General features: G+C 44.0%; 1 protein-coding gene across 4 annotated transcripts in view; it reads right to left on the reverse strand.

Moving 5' to 3' along the window:
• The window catches only part of ANXA4 (annexin A4), a 112358-nt gene that overhangs the window by 10912 nt on the left and 84891 nt on the right, over positions 1–16555 (reverse strand). For all 4 annotated transcript variants that reach the window (XM_040345884.1, XM_040345881.1, XM_040345883.1 and 1 more), the window contains 4 exons: positions 13627–13717; positions 9746–9825; positions 9062–9118; positions 1015–1108 (listed from right to left, as the gene is read on the reverse strand). In XM_040345884.1, the coding sequence (XP_040201818.1) occupies positions 1015–1108; positions 9062–9118; positions 9746–9825; positions 13627–13717 (322 nt within the window). The remainder of the gene's footprint in view (positions 1–1014; positions 1109–9061; positions 9119–9745; positions 9826–13626; positions 13718–16555) is intronic.

Consider the following 16555-nt stretch of genomic DNA (forward strand, 5'->3'; position numbering starts at 1 on the left):
AAATAAGGAAGAAGACGCCAACAAAAAAAAAAAACTGTCCTTTTGAACAGTTGTCAGTTTTAAAAATGAAACCCTCCCTCCCCCACTCTGCCTCTTGTATCATTAAATCACTTTCAAACATCCATAGCAGGTTTGAATTGGTGGCTGTCAGAAATATCTTAGCATTGTCATTTTTTACATTCCGCTTAATGTAGGGTGAAGGGGAACAAAGAGGATGCTCCAACACCACCAGCAAGCGTGTTCCAGGATCATCTGGTTACAGACAAAAGGGGAGTGGGAAGCAGAAGGTATACTACCGAGCAGGTACTCTGTCCTCATTTTTCGACTCTATTGAACCTTTACACAGATACGCCACTATTTGTGAAAACACAAGTAGCAAAGATGTACATTTTCTCATTTCTATGTGGATGCTGCCTGCTACCCTCTTGGATTAGTCCCTTGTAGCAACCCATGACTTTTCTTTGAATTAGCAGATTTTTCTTGATAAAGACAGGCTGAATTAGGTAAACGTAGGTCTGCACTATCCTTAGGATTTGGCTTGAAGTGTAACTGAAGGAAAAACGTATTTGGTTTTGGATAGAGTGGAGAGGGATTAGAATATCCATCATGTTTCTATTGCTGCCTGTGCCCCACGCTGGGATATTCACCCGCTTATTCCTTTTAAACTTTATCATAAGAGTGAAAGTGAAAAAAAATCCTACATTTCAGTAGTAGCTGGGGAATCTTCCAATAGGGAAGTTCTGGTGACCCCACTGCCAACGAGACACAGTTTGGAGGAATTTACTCTCACTTCCTGTTTTGGCAATGGTACAAGACATGAAGAAAAATCTTCCAAACGAGACACAGAAGGCAAAAAAAATAAAAATGGGAGGGTTATAATGCTCCCTTACTCCGAAATGATTTTTTTTTTTTGCCTTTAGTTGTTCTTTAGGGAAGCTAACTATGCAATGTATTCAAAGAAATAAGGAGCAGAACTGAAATCAACAGAACCAACATCAAAACAGTTCAAATTACCTTTCAGTAAATGCTTTCTGTTTCTAGTGCAAAGAACGGTCAGAAATTTCACTTCATCTGTCCCCACTTTTTTCTCACCAGCTTCATATAGGTCCTGAAATTAGGATGAAAAGAATTAAGTCTACAAAAACCCTACCTTTATACTGTATATGTAGCATTCCTGCTTAGGAATACATCACAGAAGAGTCAGAAATGCTAATACTAGGAATTTCAGAATCCCAGCACTACTAAAATATTCTCACAACCCAACACAGTAAACAGTAAAACTTGAGGTAGATGGCAAAGATGGATGAGGAGAAGAAATAGCAGATTCAGACTTAACAGTACGGAAACACTCCTGCTTCCAACAACACTTTGCTTTCGTCGCCACTCCAGCCGGAGTGGGTATAGTAGTGTACCTGGACAGGCCTCTCACACCGACCTGGCAGCCAGGGTATCACTCGGAACTTTGAGGGAAACAAGTCTCTGCCACAGACCCTTCCTAGAACTTAGATCACGGAGAAATCCTCTTTAGCAATATTTGTGCCTGGATCTCCTTCAGGTAGTTCTCAATTAGGTCACCGACTGACAGGTGGCTGACATCCAACCTTTCAGTGTCCGGTTACCTTGATCCCCGATGGATTGTCAAGGCCCTATTGGATTGCCTGTCTCTCCTCAGGCTGACTCCCCACCAAACAGCTATGTTGCTTGGGATCTTTCTTCAGAATTGGGGACCCAGTCGATTACTGGGGTCCCGCCACAGCTTCAAATGTTCCGGGCCAACATGGTCCCGGAACCAGGAACACTGCGTGGCACGCACACCCCGGCCTGGTAGGCCATCTCGCCGGGGGGCCGTGATGTGTGATCACCCTGAAGGTGGGTGCCACACCGGAAAAGAACCCCGCCTTAATGGCGTCTGCTCCAGAAGTACCCTCTCCCAGCATGCCCCACGAGGGAAACTCCCTCCCGATTGGCTGCTGGCAAGAGGCACCCCAGCCTGGTCTCCACTGGCGCCACCTGTCGCCCCGGAGTGGTACAGCACCCCGGTAACAACAGAGTGAGCCCACAGCACAGCCCAGCCGAAACAGAGTCCCTAACGAATAATTACAATTAGAATCAGAGTCAATTACACTCTGATTATCCCTTAACTTTTAATAGCACCGGTACTTGGAAGTACACAGGCGCTACATTGTTTATCAATATGCGAACAAATAACACAGGGGCATCTACACGCGGCTGTTTTATTTGGCCTTACACAAGCAACTTTGGATTAATACATCATTTAACATTGTCTCAAACCTGGACTTGGCCTTCAACTGCAGCAAAGAATTTAGATCTTCTGCCCTGCCTATCAGGACTGTACAGTGTTACAAAGCAGTGTGAATCTAAAAACTAAACAGAAATACAAATCCTTTGGCAGGAAAACTTGTGTAATTCATCAGTATAATTATCTGATTGTAAGAAAACTGCAGCACAGTACAATCTGTATTGGGTTTTGGTATTTCCACTACAGAACGAGAGAGAGCAAATTAGAGAATGAGTCCTTTCCTGATTAGCCTTTGGGAAAAAAAAAGCCTGTCCTGATTGGCCAAAGTAGACACTGTCCAACTCTCCAGTGCAGTCAATCACAGAAAGCCTTAATGTATTGATAAAAATACAATGCTTCTCCTGAATGGTGAAGAAGCACTACTAAGCCCAACGCTCTTCAATTCTGGCAAACCAATGGTACTAATTCAGCCATTGGATATAACATTCTCTGGTCAACCACCAAATGTAAACAAAGGGGCCAGGAATGCTGACCAACGTTACCCAATATGGCAAGGGAATATCTCAGGTGACTGTCAGAAACCATGAAACATACAGAGACAGAAAATGCAGGAAAAAAAAAAAAAAGAGAACACCACCTTTTAATAAAGTGGTAACCATAGTACAACATAGTCAAAACATAGCCAGGGTTCTGTAGCCAGAGCAGGTAGTCCAAAACAAGCCAGGAAAATCAGGAAGCCAGAGATCAGTGTAGTCAGAGGCAGCAGACAGGATCAGGAACTAGAAGGGATGTCAGCCAGGCCAGTCTTCAACAGGAACACAGCAGAGAGTCTCTAGTAAGGATAAGCTTAGGGGTGTTCACACACGCACGTGCAGAGCCTGCCAGGAAGTCAGCACTGCGCTAATCACAGGTAGCATGACAGTTAGCGTGACAGTTCCCGATCTGTGCAGCCGCAGTGCTGACTTCCTGGCGGGCTCTGCACGTGCAGCTGCAAACACGCCTGAGTTCATCCTTAGTCTCTAGATTGACCAAGGCGAAGGCGCTAAATAAATGAGACAAGCAGTTTAAATACCTAGAAGGGCTGGCTGTGGGCTAGACTGAAGAGGTGAACGTAAAGGTGGCAAGTATTATACTGACAAAATTACAACTGCATCAAAGCTTATCATAAAGAAACCGCACCATTGAGTCCATGATACATAACATGTGACAGGACAATTGGATGTCCAACAGGCCAATGCGTTTCAAGGACTTGCCTCTTCCTTAGAGCCAACAGGACTGTCTCCTGCACCAGACTTAAATAATAAAGTGACACAGCTTTTATCGAATAGGGGCGTTTCGGACACTGCCCGTGGGTGATGTTTGACCATACTCATATTTCATCCATCTCCACATGATAAACAAATAGACCCGGTACATTATATCATAAAACCACCACTTGTGATGATCTCAAGTTAAATAAAACATATAAAAAGTACCCCAAGATCCACATGCACCGGTCTCGCACAAATTGCCAGGGATGGTCTAAACATTAAACATATATGTGTGGATGTTTACTATATGTTAACATAAAATGTGATAATCTTTTGGGGATTAGCGATATATTTTCTCACCTTACAGTGTCCCCATCCTCACTTCTAGTGAGCCACTGGCGATAGTTATTTTAATGTAATTATTTTACTTTAATTTACGGTTTTGTTCCTGGTGCCAGTGCTGGAACGCACTCCAGCATCGCCCATGCAGAAGTGCGGCCGTGCTTGGTATTCCAGCCTATATAAAACATCTCTGGCCTTCTGAAATTTACAACAAGTACATGAATTTGTCACAGGCCAAAATATTTGTCTATGACACTCTTCATGAATTCCAGGGTGAGTGTGGTGTGTTGCAGGAAAGTCCACTTTTGGTGCACTGAAATACATTTTGGCATCTTATTTAGGTCCTTTAAGGCCTTATTCACGCTTATGCATTTTTAGTGCTTTTTGCATTTTGCGTATTTGCACTACAATCCATTTAACATAGTTTCCTAAGGAGCACATTCTGTAGTGCAAATCTGCAAAATGCACTAAAAATGCATAGGTGTGAATTAGGCCTAAAAAAATGCAGTGCAGCAGGTCTGAAAATGCCTGCCAACTTGCGAAACTACATGCGTTTTCAATTGCTTGTGCTGAGAACAACCTCTTAATATATTAGCGCTTTAATAACGGAGCAAAGCAGCGTGGTAAAGTGATCTTAGAAATTGTCAGAATAAGATTATAAAAAAAAAATGGGGTTAAACTGAGTTTTACTGCCAGAAAAACAATGTTCTAAAAATGAGAACAGTCTGATATAAATGTACCGTCTTCATTTTCCAAACAACCATTTCCCATGTCTCTAAAATATACAGTTTTACATTAAGGCAAAACAAAAAAACGAAATCTTACAAATCGTTTTATTTCCGGCTGACAGAAAAATATACGGCTTTTGAAAGGAGATGGAATTCATAACCAGCTCAGAATTTCACCTGAGGTGTTAAAAGAGATAAAAGTACAAAGCGTTGCATTAAACTGAAATGGAGACCGTTTCTTCACCGAAGGAGCTTAAACACCAGCTGAATCTTCTGCGCTTGGGAAAACTCGGCAGGTGTCTGTATCAGGAATGTCACCGGGTGAAAAAGCACAGAGGAAAAACAATGAACAGAAACACAGCGCGCAAACGCAGGAAGGTGTAAAAAAAAATAAAAAAATAGAAGGGCTTTTGTTGGAAAACAAAAGGCTGAATCCTGCTGTCTTCTCAAACACTTCAAACGACTTGCACATTCTGCAGAAGGCTCGGAATTATCTGTGCAAATCCTGTATGAGGTAGACTGCTGCCTGCCTTCATTTCAAAAACTGTACTTCAGAAACTACGATCAATGCTATACAAAAATAGGGTTTTAAGGGCAATTTTGCATTAGGTGCACTAATCTAAATGACCACTATAAAGTGCAACTCGTTTCACACCTTTTTGACCTAGATGAAATTCTAAAAACACATCATATTTTCTTATTTCCCAAGACTAAGTGCAAAAGGTCTGAAAGACAACCTGGCAGCAGAGATGTATTATGGCCTAGGCCGACAAGGCCCAGGCCTAGGGCGGCACTTTGCGGGGGGCGGCGAAAAAGCGCCCCCCTCCTCCCACACAGAGAGCCGCACAGCTGAATCCTGGAGTTCAGTGCCGAAACGTGCAGTTGCACTGAACTCCAGGATTCAGCTGTGCGGCTCTCCGTGCGGGAGGAGGGGGGGTTCGCGGGGTGGGGGGCGCTTTTTCGCCGCCCCCCGCAAAGTATAGCGGTCACCGAGGACATCTGCCGCCCGGGGTCCCGCAGCGTCATTCAGCTTTACAGTGCAGCCGTCCCTCTCTCTCCACTGACTGCAATACACAGTCACTCTTTGGCTCCTCCCCCCTCTTGGCTCAATGTTCCTGTGTACACAGCCAGGAGGAGGAGCCGAGGAGAGACACAACAGAGAGCCATGCTGCTGGTATGTGGGACAACTTCAGTGAGAGAAAGAGAGAGGACACAGTAACCAGGAGGGAAGGAGGAGGGGGGGCAGGCAGATACGAGGTGACCTAATGAAGTGATGGGAGAGGAGAGGGTGGTATGGGGATATGTGCTGGGGAGTGATTTGAGAGGGAAGATGATATGTGCTAGTGGGGAGTCTGATCCCCCCCTACTAGCACATATCTTCTTCCCTCTTGAATCACTCCCCAGCACATATCCCCATACCACCCTCTGTCCCCCGTCCTCATCCCACCCTGTCCTCACCCCACCCTGTCACCCTGTGCTCATCCCACCCCGTCACCCTGTGCTCATCCCACCCTGTCACCCTGTGCTCATCCCACCCTGTCACCCTGTGCTCATCCCACCCCTTCACCCTGTGCTCATCCCCACCCTGTCACCCTGTGCTCATCCCCACCCTGTCACCCTGTGCTCATCCCCACCCTGTCACCCTGTGCTCATCCCCACCCTGTCACCCTGTGCTCATCCCCACCCTGTCACCCTGTGCTCATCCCCACCCTGTCACCCTGTGCTCATCCCCACCCTGTCACCCTGTGCTCATCCCACCCTGTCACCCTGTGCTCATCCCACCCTGTCACCCTGTGCTCATCCCACCCTGTCACCCTGTGCTCATCCCACCCTGTCACCCTGTGCTCATCCCACCCTGTCCCCCTGTGCTCATCCCACCCTGTCCCCCTGTGCTCATCCCACCGCGTCCCCCTGTCCTCATCCCACCGCGTCCCCCTGTCCTCATCCCACCGCGTCCCCCTGTCCTCATCCCACCGCGTCCCTCTGTCCTCATCCCACCGCATCCCTCTGTCCTCATCCCACCGCGTCCCTCTGTCCTCATCCCACCGCGTCCCTCTGTCCTCATCCCACCGCGTCCCTCTGTCCTCATCCCACTGCGTCCCTCTGTCCTCATCCCACTGCGTCCCTCTGTCCTCATCCCATGAAAATGACAGGACGGGTCTTAAAAAGGACGGGGTGCGTCATATATAAACTAGGGGGTGCGTGAGTTTTCCCAGGCCTAGGGCAGCACAAAACCTAAATACACCCCTGCCTGGCAGTGAAGGATGTACCAAGGCTCTAGGAAATCTCCATGGGCACACCAGCCATACATCTTCTCCATAATCCATATGATTCAAACTGAATTTGAAAAGATAGTTAAAGGAGTTGTAAAGGAAACATTTTTTTTGCCTAAAATTAATGTCAGCAAGGTAGACATACAGAATAGTGTAATGATTCTGTTAAAAAAAAACGAGTAAATGCCTATTAAATTCCTTCATCTATATCACCGCTGGCATTCTAGTTTCTGTTCTCTCATTCACTTCCTGGTTTGCATCGCTCGGTCATGTAAGAACTACATTTCCCAGTATGAATTGCGGCACGCCCAGTAATTCACACCTCCTTGAAGTCTCTAACATGTAGAGAGCATCCTGCCACACAGATGTAGTTCCCAGGAGGGGGTGAGCACGTCACTGACCACCGCAGTAAAGGCTCTCTTCACGGTGGTCAGTAAAATCAGACAAGCAGGAAGTGAACAGAACAGAGAACAAACTTCTGAGAAAAAACTAACAATGAGGAAGTGTAAAGAGGAATGTATGCAGGTAAAGGATGCTTATTATGAAAAAAGGGTCTACTGTATTCTTAAAACCTGATAGAAATTCATTATAGTAGTCATATATATATATATATACTGTTGGAATACAGAATTGTATTTTGTGCAATAACTATTGTATATCAGTATTTAATATATATTCTTCAACCAGTAGATGGCAGTGTTTAAAATAGTTTGTTGCTGCATCTATGGTATGCTTTATGACTCAGTGGTCCCCAACCTTTTTGGCACCAGGGGCCGGGGGTGGGGGGAGTGTGCAGAAGTTGTTGAAGGGGCCAGTCACAGTCTGTCCTCAACCCCCTTTACAGTACAGTCCCCCCTTTATATCAGTATCCTCAGTTCTCCTTCACATCATAGCCCCCCCTTTACATTACAGTGCCCCTTTACATTAATGTAATGAGGACTGCTCTGTAAAGTGGCACTGTAATATAAAGGGGCAATTCACTATAAAAGGGGCACTGTAATGATTACCATGCCCCTTTACAGTGCCCCTTTATATTACAGTTCCCCTAGCAATCACAGTGCCCCAATAGTCTGCCCCCCCTTTCCTCTCCAACATGAAACTTCTCCATTCTAATGTCTGCCACACCTTCACAGGACACATACCTTTGTCAGAATAGAGGCTGTGATCAGTCCGTGCAGCCTCTCCCGACCCCCCTGACCACCCAATGATATCATCATATCAGCAGGGGGGGAGGGGGGACACAGGTGGAGCTCTCCATTCCAATCTGCAGCTCCTTCCTCTCCTTCCCTGCTGATTGGAGGACATCATCGGCCGGGTGGGCAAAGGAGCTGGGAGGGGACAAACAGGCATGGATGCACAGCAGGAGGTGAGCAGCGTCCGTGGTCTGTGATAGTTCTGTGCGGACTGCGGTCACCGTTCATCTCCTGCTGTATGGGCCAGTCATCAAGGGGTCTGGGGGGTTGGGGACCCTTGCTCCATGTCTTTTCTCAGTACAATAACGTCCTTGTTTCCTGTCTGCAGTTAACCTGTTCTGTAGGGCTATATACAGGATTTCTAACAGGTTATGGGCCCAGACACACCCAGAGAAAAGCTGAGAACCCAATCATAGCCAGCTATAACAAATAAGTGCAAGATATATAACAGAAAGAAGTCTGCAACAGAAATAAAAGAAAATGGCAACACCTCTGCAATAAAGCTTTTATTGACAAACCAGAACTACTGGCCTTGGAAATTCAAAATTAAAATACTGCTAATAAGAGAAAGTATGTGGAAATGTATGAATAAAATCATGCCAGAAGTCTCTTCAGATGAGTGGATAAAGACCAGAAAGCTCAGAGCACAATCCCTCTTAGCATAGAAGATGATCAAAGCCTACATACAGTATATGCAAGTGTGAAACTAATAAAATGATTGCAGATGCTTTGACAAAACCTCTTCCAAGAAACAGATTTATAGAACAGATCCAAAATGGGACCAATATAAGGGGTAGTTGCTGAGTGGGGGTGTTGGAATACAGAATTGTATTTTGTGCAACAGCAACTGCACATCAGTATTTAGTATATGCATGCAATTAAAACCTCTGTTTTTAACGCAAATGGATGACTAGCTGGTAAGAAACCTGAGAAAGTTTTGTATTGTATTGTCCAATGATCAGAAGCTCATCTGGTCATTATGAAGAGTCTCATACAAAGCTTTAGAAGAAATTACCTTTGCATCCTGTTTGGCAAGGTCATCATTCACATTGTCACTTTGGTCTCTTCCCCCCTGCAAAGTAAAAAAACAAAAATTTCAATCTTTTTTATTTTATTTTTTATATAGTTTTCCTTTGTGAATTTCCCCTTTGTCTTATTAGCCTAATCTAAAGCTGGTCATACAGTGATCGGAATTCGGCCAGTTCAGCATGGACCAGCCAAAATTTTGATCAGCTTGTAGTCACCCCCGCTCAACTGAAGTTTTTCATTTGACCAGTTTACCTTTAAAAAACAAACCGTGCATAGAGGTAAAGCAGCCATAAAAACAAAATGGGATTTCTAAGGGTTGCAGTGTTTTACTGCTTGAAAATGGACAAATGTGACTTGCAGAAAAAAAAGATTTTCATATACAACTTTAACTGCCTATATCTTTAGTTCACGTTTGTACACTCCCTTTGAATTTTGCCCAGGTTTTATTCTCTATTTGCATTGCCCATGGGTGTAAATTTACGTCAGACTATGAATAAAAAGCCTTTATGTTGTAAACTTAGTGAATTTATATGTAGGATTTTGTTTGCTGAATGCAAAAATGGTTTGGGCTATGCTTCATGCCTATAAAAAAAATAAAAATAAGTATAAAGCACCGCTTTGATTGTAGAGCCTCTGATGTAGAACCTTCCCAGCCAAAAGGGAAACTTACGGCAGCCATAGATACCAGCACCCTCTGGAACATGAAAGAGGTGTCTGAGCAAATATCGTCCTCTAGAGACTTGCCATATTCTGCAACAAGAGAGTAAAAAAAGTATAAGATAACTTACAAAGCATATGAAACACAATGCATAAAAAAAATAAAATCAAGGAAATGCTGTCTGCCAGTTGTCTAAAAATACACAAATACAGAAAAAGTGGGGCTTAGTGTGAAATGGAGGCATAGTGTTTGGACTTCTTATCAGTGCTGGATTCCTGGTATACTTAATGGTGTCTGACTAAATACACTGTATAGTGCTGCTAAATATGTTAATAAAAATAAAAAAAATTTCCACCAATGGTTCTTCCATCTATTTTGTGCATGCAGTTGTATGCATAGTGCATTCAGTCTTATTAAATCAAATTTCTCTTGTACTCGGTAGCTACTGCAGCTAAAACAGCCTATATATTGATCATTGTTTTTCTTCATTCAACCAGAGGGTTGGAAAAAATAAATAAAAAAGACCCGATTCCCCCATCCATATATTCGATGTGGATGGATGAATCCTTCCCACTGAGTTATTGTATGTAGACAGCAGGGAGACTTCCCTGGCACTGAAATATACTGATCAGTGCCGCAGACAATAGCCAGCAGCATTGATTGATTGGAAAAAACCCGACAGGTTGGTGGTACAGAAGTCGATCTGTGAGACTTCTGTACAACCAGCCCACCCATACATTGGTTGAATTTTGGCCGGTCCCTGCTGATCCACGTATGGCTGGAGAAACCCATGAAATAAGGATCCTTGTGATTATGCCACTATGTGTTAAAAGGCATTAACAAGAGTTTATTTGAGTGGACTCAGTATGGCTGTGACCTATTTTTATTATGAGATCTAGAATACAGTTTGCCCCAAGTTCACCTAAGAAAGAGTTGGAAGGCATTTTTTTTTCTTCTCAATATTTTCTTTTGAGTTTAAATTAGTTTTTTTTTTTATTTAGTGGCTGGTAGGCCAACAAGCAGAACTTGCCTTTTCAGTCAATGTGTGCTTTAAAAATGTTTTTTTAGTACAACTTATGTTTTTACTTTGCTTGGTGTTCCATATTTTTATTGAATTAAATGGGGATTTAAATAGCCACTAGAGGGAGCTCTAGGCAATTTAGTGCCATTAGTATCCCTCATGTAAAGTTGAACTCCATGCAACAGGCTTTAGACACAGATAAATTACATATATGAGAGCAGTTTTACCTGCAAATAAATAGAAAAAAATTAAAAAAAATCAGTATTTATTTATTCATTCCCGAAATTTACAGAGATTTTCCACACAGCACAATCTTGTCTGGCAGGGGAAGGAAACCTGATCGTTCTCTGCTGCAGATCCTTTCCACTGACATGCCACTTCCTACCCATACACGGTGGCTGGGCAGTGAAAATACGCAGCATAGTGATCCGCTTATTACTATGTCACGCTGATCTCTATTCCTTTCCAGCATGCTCCTTGCTAGGGATGTCCCGATACCAATACTAGTATCGGTACCGAAACCAAGCATTTCCCAGAGTACTTGTACTCGGGGGAAATTCTCTGATGCCTCAGCCGATACCTGGGCAGGCAGGGGAGTTGCCCCCCGTGCTGTCTTTCCCCCGTGCTGTGCGCTCTTTCCCCCCCCCTCAATTTGTCAGGATGGAGAGCGGAGGTAGGAGCCGTTAAACCTGGCTCCTACCTTTTCAGAATGAACAGAGTCAGTAATCACTGACTCTGTCTATTCATATAACTGAGCATCGTATCCTGTGTTTACGATGCTTCCGTTTATGAATGGAGAGGAGCTTCTCTCCATTCATTTCAGCTGAGGCTGCAGAGAAATGGACGGGGGAATCTGTGTCCTTAGTCCCTTTCTCGGTCTTAAAGGGGAGATGTCAGGGGTCTGTCAAGACCCCTGATATCTCTCCAAAGCCCCCCAACAGGGCTGGTTAAAAAAAAAAAAAAAAAAATTGCAATAAATATAAAAATAAAAAAAATGTAAATAAAAAAATAAAACCACACTGACAATCCACCCCCCCGCAAAAAAACACACAAAAAAAACAAACAAAAAAATCACTGTAAAAAAAAAAAAAAAAAAAAATACTGTCACATGACATTAAAAAAAAGTATTGGTAATCGGTATCGGCAAGTACTTGAAAAAAAGTATCGGTACTTGGACTCTGTCTCAAAAAAGTGGTATCGGGACAACCCTACTCCTTGCACTGCAGTATATCAGATTGGCTCACTCTGCTGCTTCTCCCTCCCCATGTCTGAGTTCTGCCGCACAGGAACCGGATACCAGCTCAAAATTCAGGTACTACACTGCTTGTATAAAAAAAAATAAAAAAAAAAATACATACGACTACAAAAGGCTCCATTGCATTTTTTTTTTTTTTTTTTAAAAGCTTACAATTTTTATATAGCGTTTAGAATCGTTTCTGCTGCAAAAACACTCGAAGAGATTCTACAAAAACTTTTCAGATAGTTTGGGCTGGGTGTAACAAGATGTCCGCTGCTGCTTTTGCGGGGTGTACCAAGATGGGCGACGTAGGCAGCATAGTAAAATATTTTAGTTTTCTTTTTCCTCTCATGTAATTCAAGTGCCAGATATCAGTGCCCATCCATCAGTGCCACTGCCAGCAATGAGTCAGTGTCACCCATCAGTGCCACCTATCAGTGCACTGCTCACCAATGCTGAATCAGTGCCACTTATCAGTGCTCATCAGTCAGTGCCAGCCATTGGTGCCAGGCATCAGCGTGTGCCACCTATCAGTGTCCAGCCATCAGTCAGTGCCATCTATAAGTGCCAGCCATCAATGCATCACTGTCACATGACATTAAAAAAAGAATCGGTATCGGCGAATACTTGAAAATAAGTATCCGTACTTGTACTCGGTCTTAAAGTGGTATCTGGACAGCCCTACTAAAAACTATTACCAATGAGTATGTACATTTCTATGTAAACACTCTTATTACAGTGTTTATGTACCGTATTTATCGGCGTATACCGCGCACTATTTTGCCCTGAAAATCAGGGCAAAATCGTGGGTGCGCGATATACGCCGATACCCGCTTTCCCGCCACGAGTTTGAATACTGCGCCGGCATATACCGAGCGCAGTACACTCGTGAATCTTCGGGCAGTCTCGGCGCCTCTCGCACTGACATCCTGTACGTACAGGACGTCAGCGCGACAGTTGCCGAGCCTGCCCGAAGATTCACGAGTGTACTGCGCTCGGTATATGCCGGCACAGTATTCAAACTCGGTGCGGGAAGGACGCGAGGACGCCGCAGAAGGACGCCAGACCCGGCCGAAGAGGACACCGGACCCGCCGAAGAGGACACCGGACCCGCCGCAGAAGGACACCGGACCCGCCAAAGAGGACACCCGAAGCCGCAGAAGGACGCCGGACCCGACGAGGACGCCGCGCAAGACACCAAAACCGTAAGTACAAAAAAAACTTTTTTTCCACAGGATTGGGGGCCACTTTAGGGGTGCGCGGTATACGCGGGAGCGCGTTATACTGCGATAAATACAGTAATAAAACATTGCTATGTATACTTGGTAATAATTGATGTACATAGGGCCAATACTGGGACAAAGTGAAGATGCTAGTGTGCATCTACATGATTACATACTGTGTATATATATATATATATCATAAAAAATAAAACTACTACTAGTGGACTAAGCAAAATATGGGACAGTTAAAAAGTAGAGTTCTATTAAATGTACATCTAATGGCTTGGACAAAATAAAATTAATAAATCAACTAAAACCCCAAAAATGAATCCTAGTGTTTAAGTAACAGAACCGCTGGTAACTGTGCATCACATGTACAGAAAATCCTATGGCTACATAATCCAGAACATACTCAATATATAATTTGTATTGATGTCATGAATGTCCTTTGTTGAACGAGAAGCCAAGATTTCAATCAGACATCCTTCATCAGTTCCTGCACCCTGCAAAAAAATAAAAATAAAAAAGTCAGCGGGATATTTTTTTTTTTTTGAGATTGATGCAAAATCTGGCAAACATAATCTGTAAAACATACTGTACAAAACTAATAGGGATTTCTTTATAGGTTAGCATAAGGTAAGAATCTTATATGGAATAATTTTATATTTCTGTTATACGAGACACCTTTTTTTCTTTTCTTTTTTATAGACAGACAGAGAAGGGCCTATCCAGTACCACATCCGCATATTAAAACCATACTAAACAAAAATTATGAAAAAAAATTATATACGAGTAAGAATGGTGCTGCCAAGTGTTACCAATGTGACAGAGCATGTTAATAAAAATCCTTGGAAGTGTATAGATCAGCAAAAGATCAACAACATAAACAAAAACTTTATAGAAACCATTACATTTTAAAGTTCATAAAAAATATAGGGGCAGATCCACAAAGAAATTACGCCGGCGTATCTATTGATACGCCGCAAAATTTCAACGTTCCTGCGTCGTATCTTTGTTTTGTATCCACAAAACAAGATACGACGGAATGAGGGATCGATCCGACAGGCGTACGTCTTAGTACGTCGTCGGATCGTAGGTGTATATTTACGCTGGCTGCTAGGTGGCGTTTCTGTCGAATTCCGCGTCGAGTATGCAAATTAGCTAGATACGGCGATCCACGAACGTACGTCCGGGCGGCGCATTTTTTTACGACGTTTGCGTTCGGCTTTTTCCGGCGTATAGTTAAAGCTGCTATATGGTGGCATACTCAATGTTAAGTATGGCCATCGTTCCCGCGTCGAAATTTGAATTTTTTACGTCATTTGCGAATAGGGATTTGCGTAGAATGACGTCACCGTCGTAAGCATTGGCTTGTTCCGGTTTAATTTCGAGCATGCGCACTGGGATACCCCCACGGACGGCGCATGCGCCGTTAAAAAAAAAAAAAACGTTGTTTACATCGGGTCACGACGTATTTACATAAAACACGCCCCCATCACATCGATTTGAATTGTGCGCCCTTACACCGCCAAAAGATACACTACGCTGCCGTAACTTACGGCGCGCATTCTTTGAGTATTCAAAAAAAAAAAAGTAAGTTACGGCGGCGTAGTGTATCTACGCTACGCCCGGCGGAAATATGCGCCGCTGTACGTGGATCTGCCCCTTAGTGTTGGGCACATACTCACTGATCAGTTTTTTGAACACTTTATTAAGTGTGTTTGCACATTCAACACATTTGGACCTGCTAAAATGAGGTCTTAAAGTGACAGTACACTTTTTCATTATATCTTCGGCCGAGTACTCACGAGCAAACATGTCCGATGAAACCGGTCCGCGGACCGTTTTCATCGGACATGACTGCCCGGGGACTTCTGTTCGATGGCTGTACACACCATCGAACAGAGGTCCGCGCGTAAACAATACACAGGGCGTGTCCGCGGTGATGACGCGGTGTCGCCGCGACAATGACGCGGCGACGTGGGCGGCCTGCCTTTAAAATGCTTCCACGCATGCGAGGGATGGCGGGCGGCAGGACATGTACGGTAGGTCTGTACAGACGACCGTACATGTCCGGGCGGACAGGTTTCCAGCGGACTGTTTTAAAGCAAGTCCAGGAAACAGTTGTCGGCTGGAAACCTGTCTGATCCGCCCGAAAATGGTCTGCTCGGGCCTACACACGGCCAAACATGTCTGCTGAAACTGGTCCGCGGACCAGTTTCAGCAGACATGTTTGGTCGTGAGTACGGGGCCTTCCAAGGATTTTTTCACATACTCTGCCACATTGGTAACACTTAGCAGCGCCATTTTTACCCATATATAAAATTTCTCATATTCCTTCACTGATCCCACACCTGTGGGTACAGCAACTTTTCATCTCCTGGCGTGGAACACCATATTGTATTTTGTAAACCCAAATTATATTAGGACTTTCCAGTTACCACTCTGGGATAATTACATAAAATCATGCGATTGAATTTTTTTATTACAATTTCACATTTTACAAATATAGTATTGTGGAAAACGTGTTGTAATGAAAACAGTGTAAGTTGACTATACAGGATTGTCCACAACAGGGTAGGATATAGGTCCGTAGTAAAAATCTACACTGTGCACTTCAACTAACCGCCCCAAAGAAACTTCATCTCGGTGTCAGAGGTAAGATAATCACATAAAGCAGGGCTAAAAATTTCAAGTCCTGAGCCACAGCCAGACCTTAAGAGTTACTCGCCACCAGTTGCCCCACCCCTAAGTCCGCCCCTAAACTATTCCCCAGCATCAATAGAGACTCACCTGGAAACCCCTGAATGTATCGCACACACAGCGGGGAATACCATAACTCTTTGCTAGCTCTTGTGTTTGCTTTGTGTCCACTGCCTGAGATGGGAGGTGACATTTGTTACCAACCAATACCATAGGCACATCATCAGAGTCTTTTACTTGGTTGATTTGTTATCTGTAATGATGGACATCTTCAAAAGACTTTGTATTAATAGCAAAGACACACAGAAAGCCTTCTCCAGTTTGCATGTACTGATCCCTCATGGCACTAAACTCCTCTTGACCTGCAGTGTCGAGAATATCCAGCAGACATGTTTCACTATCTATCACAACCTGCTTTCGGTATGAATCCTCAATAGTAGGATCATACTCAATGTGGTTCTGTATGAGCTGGATGTTCAGAGCACTTTTGCCCACTCCTCCAACACCAACCACGACAAGCTTGTATTCAGTCATTTCACTTGCACAGATCCTGTCGAACTGCCGACTTCCCGGGACCTCTGTGTCCGCCTGTGGCACCTGTCTCCCCCGGGGTCACAACTTCTCAGCGGCTTGTATTC

The sequence above is a fragment of the Rana temporaria genome, chromosome 3, assembly GCF_905171775.1.
Source record: "Rana temporaria chromosome 3, aRanTem1.1, whole genome shotgun sequence".
In the NCBI taxonomy this organism is placed as follows: domain Eukaryota; kingdom Metazoa; phylum Chordata; class Amphibia; order Anura; family Ranidae; genus Rana; species Rana temporaria.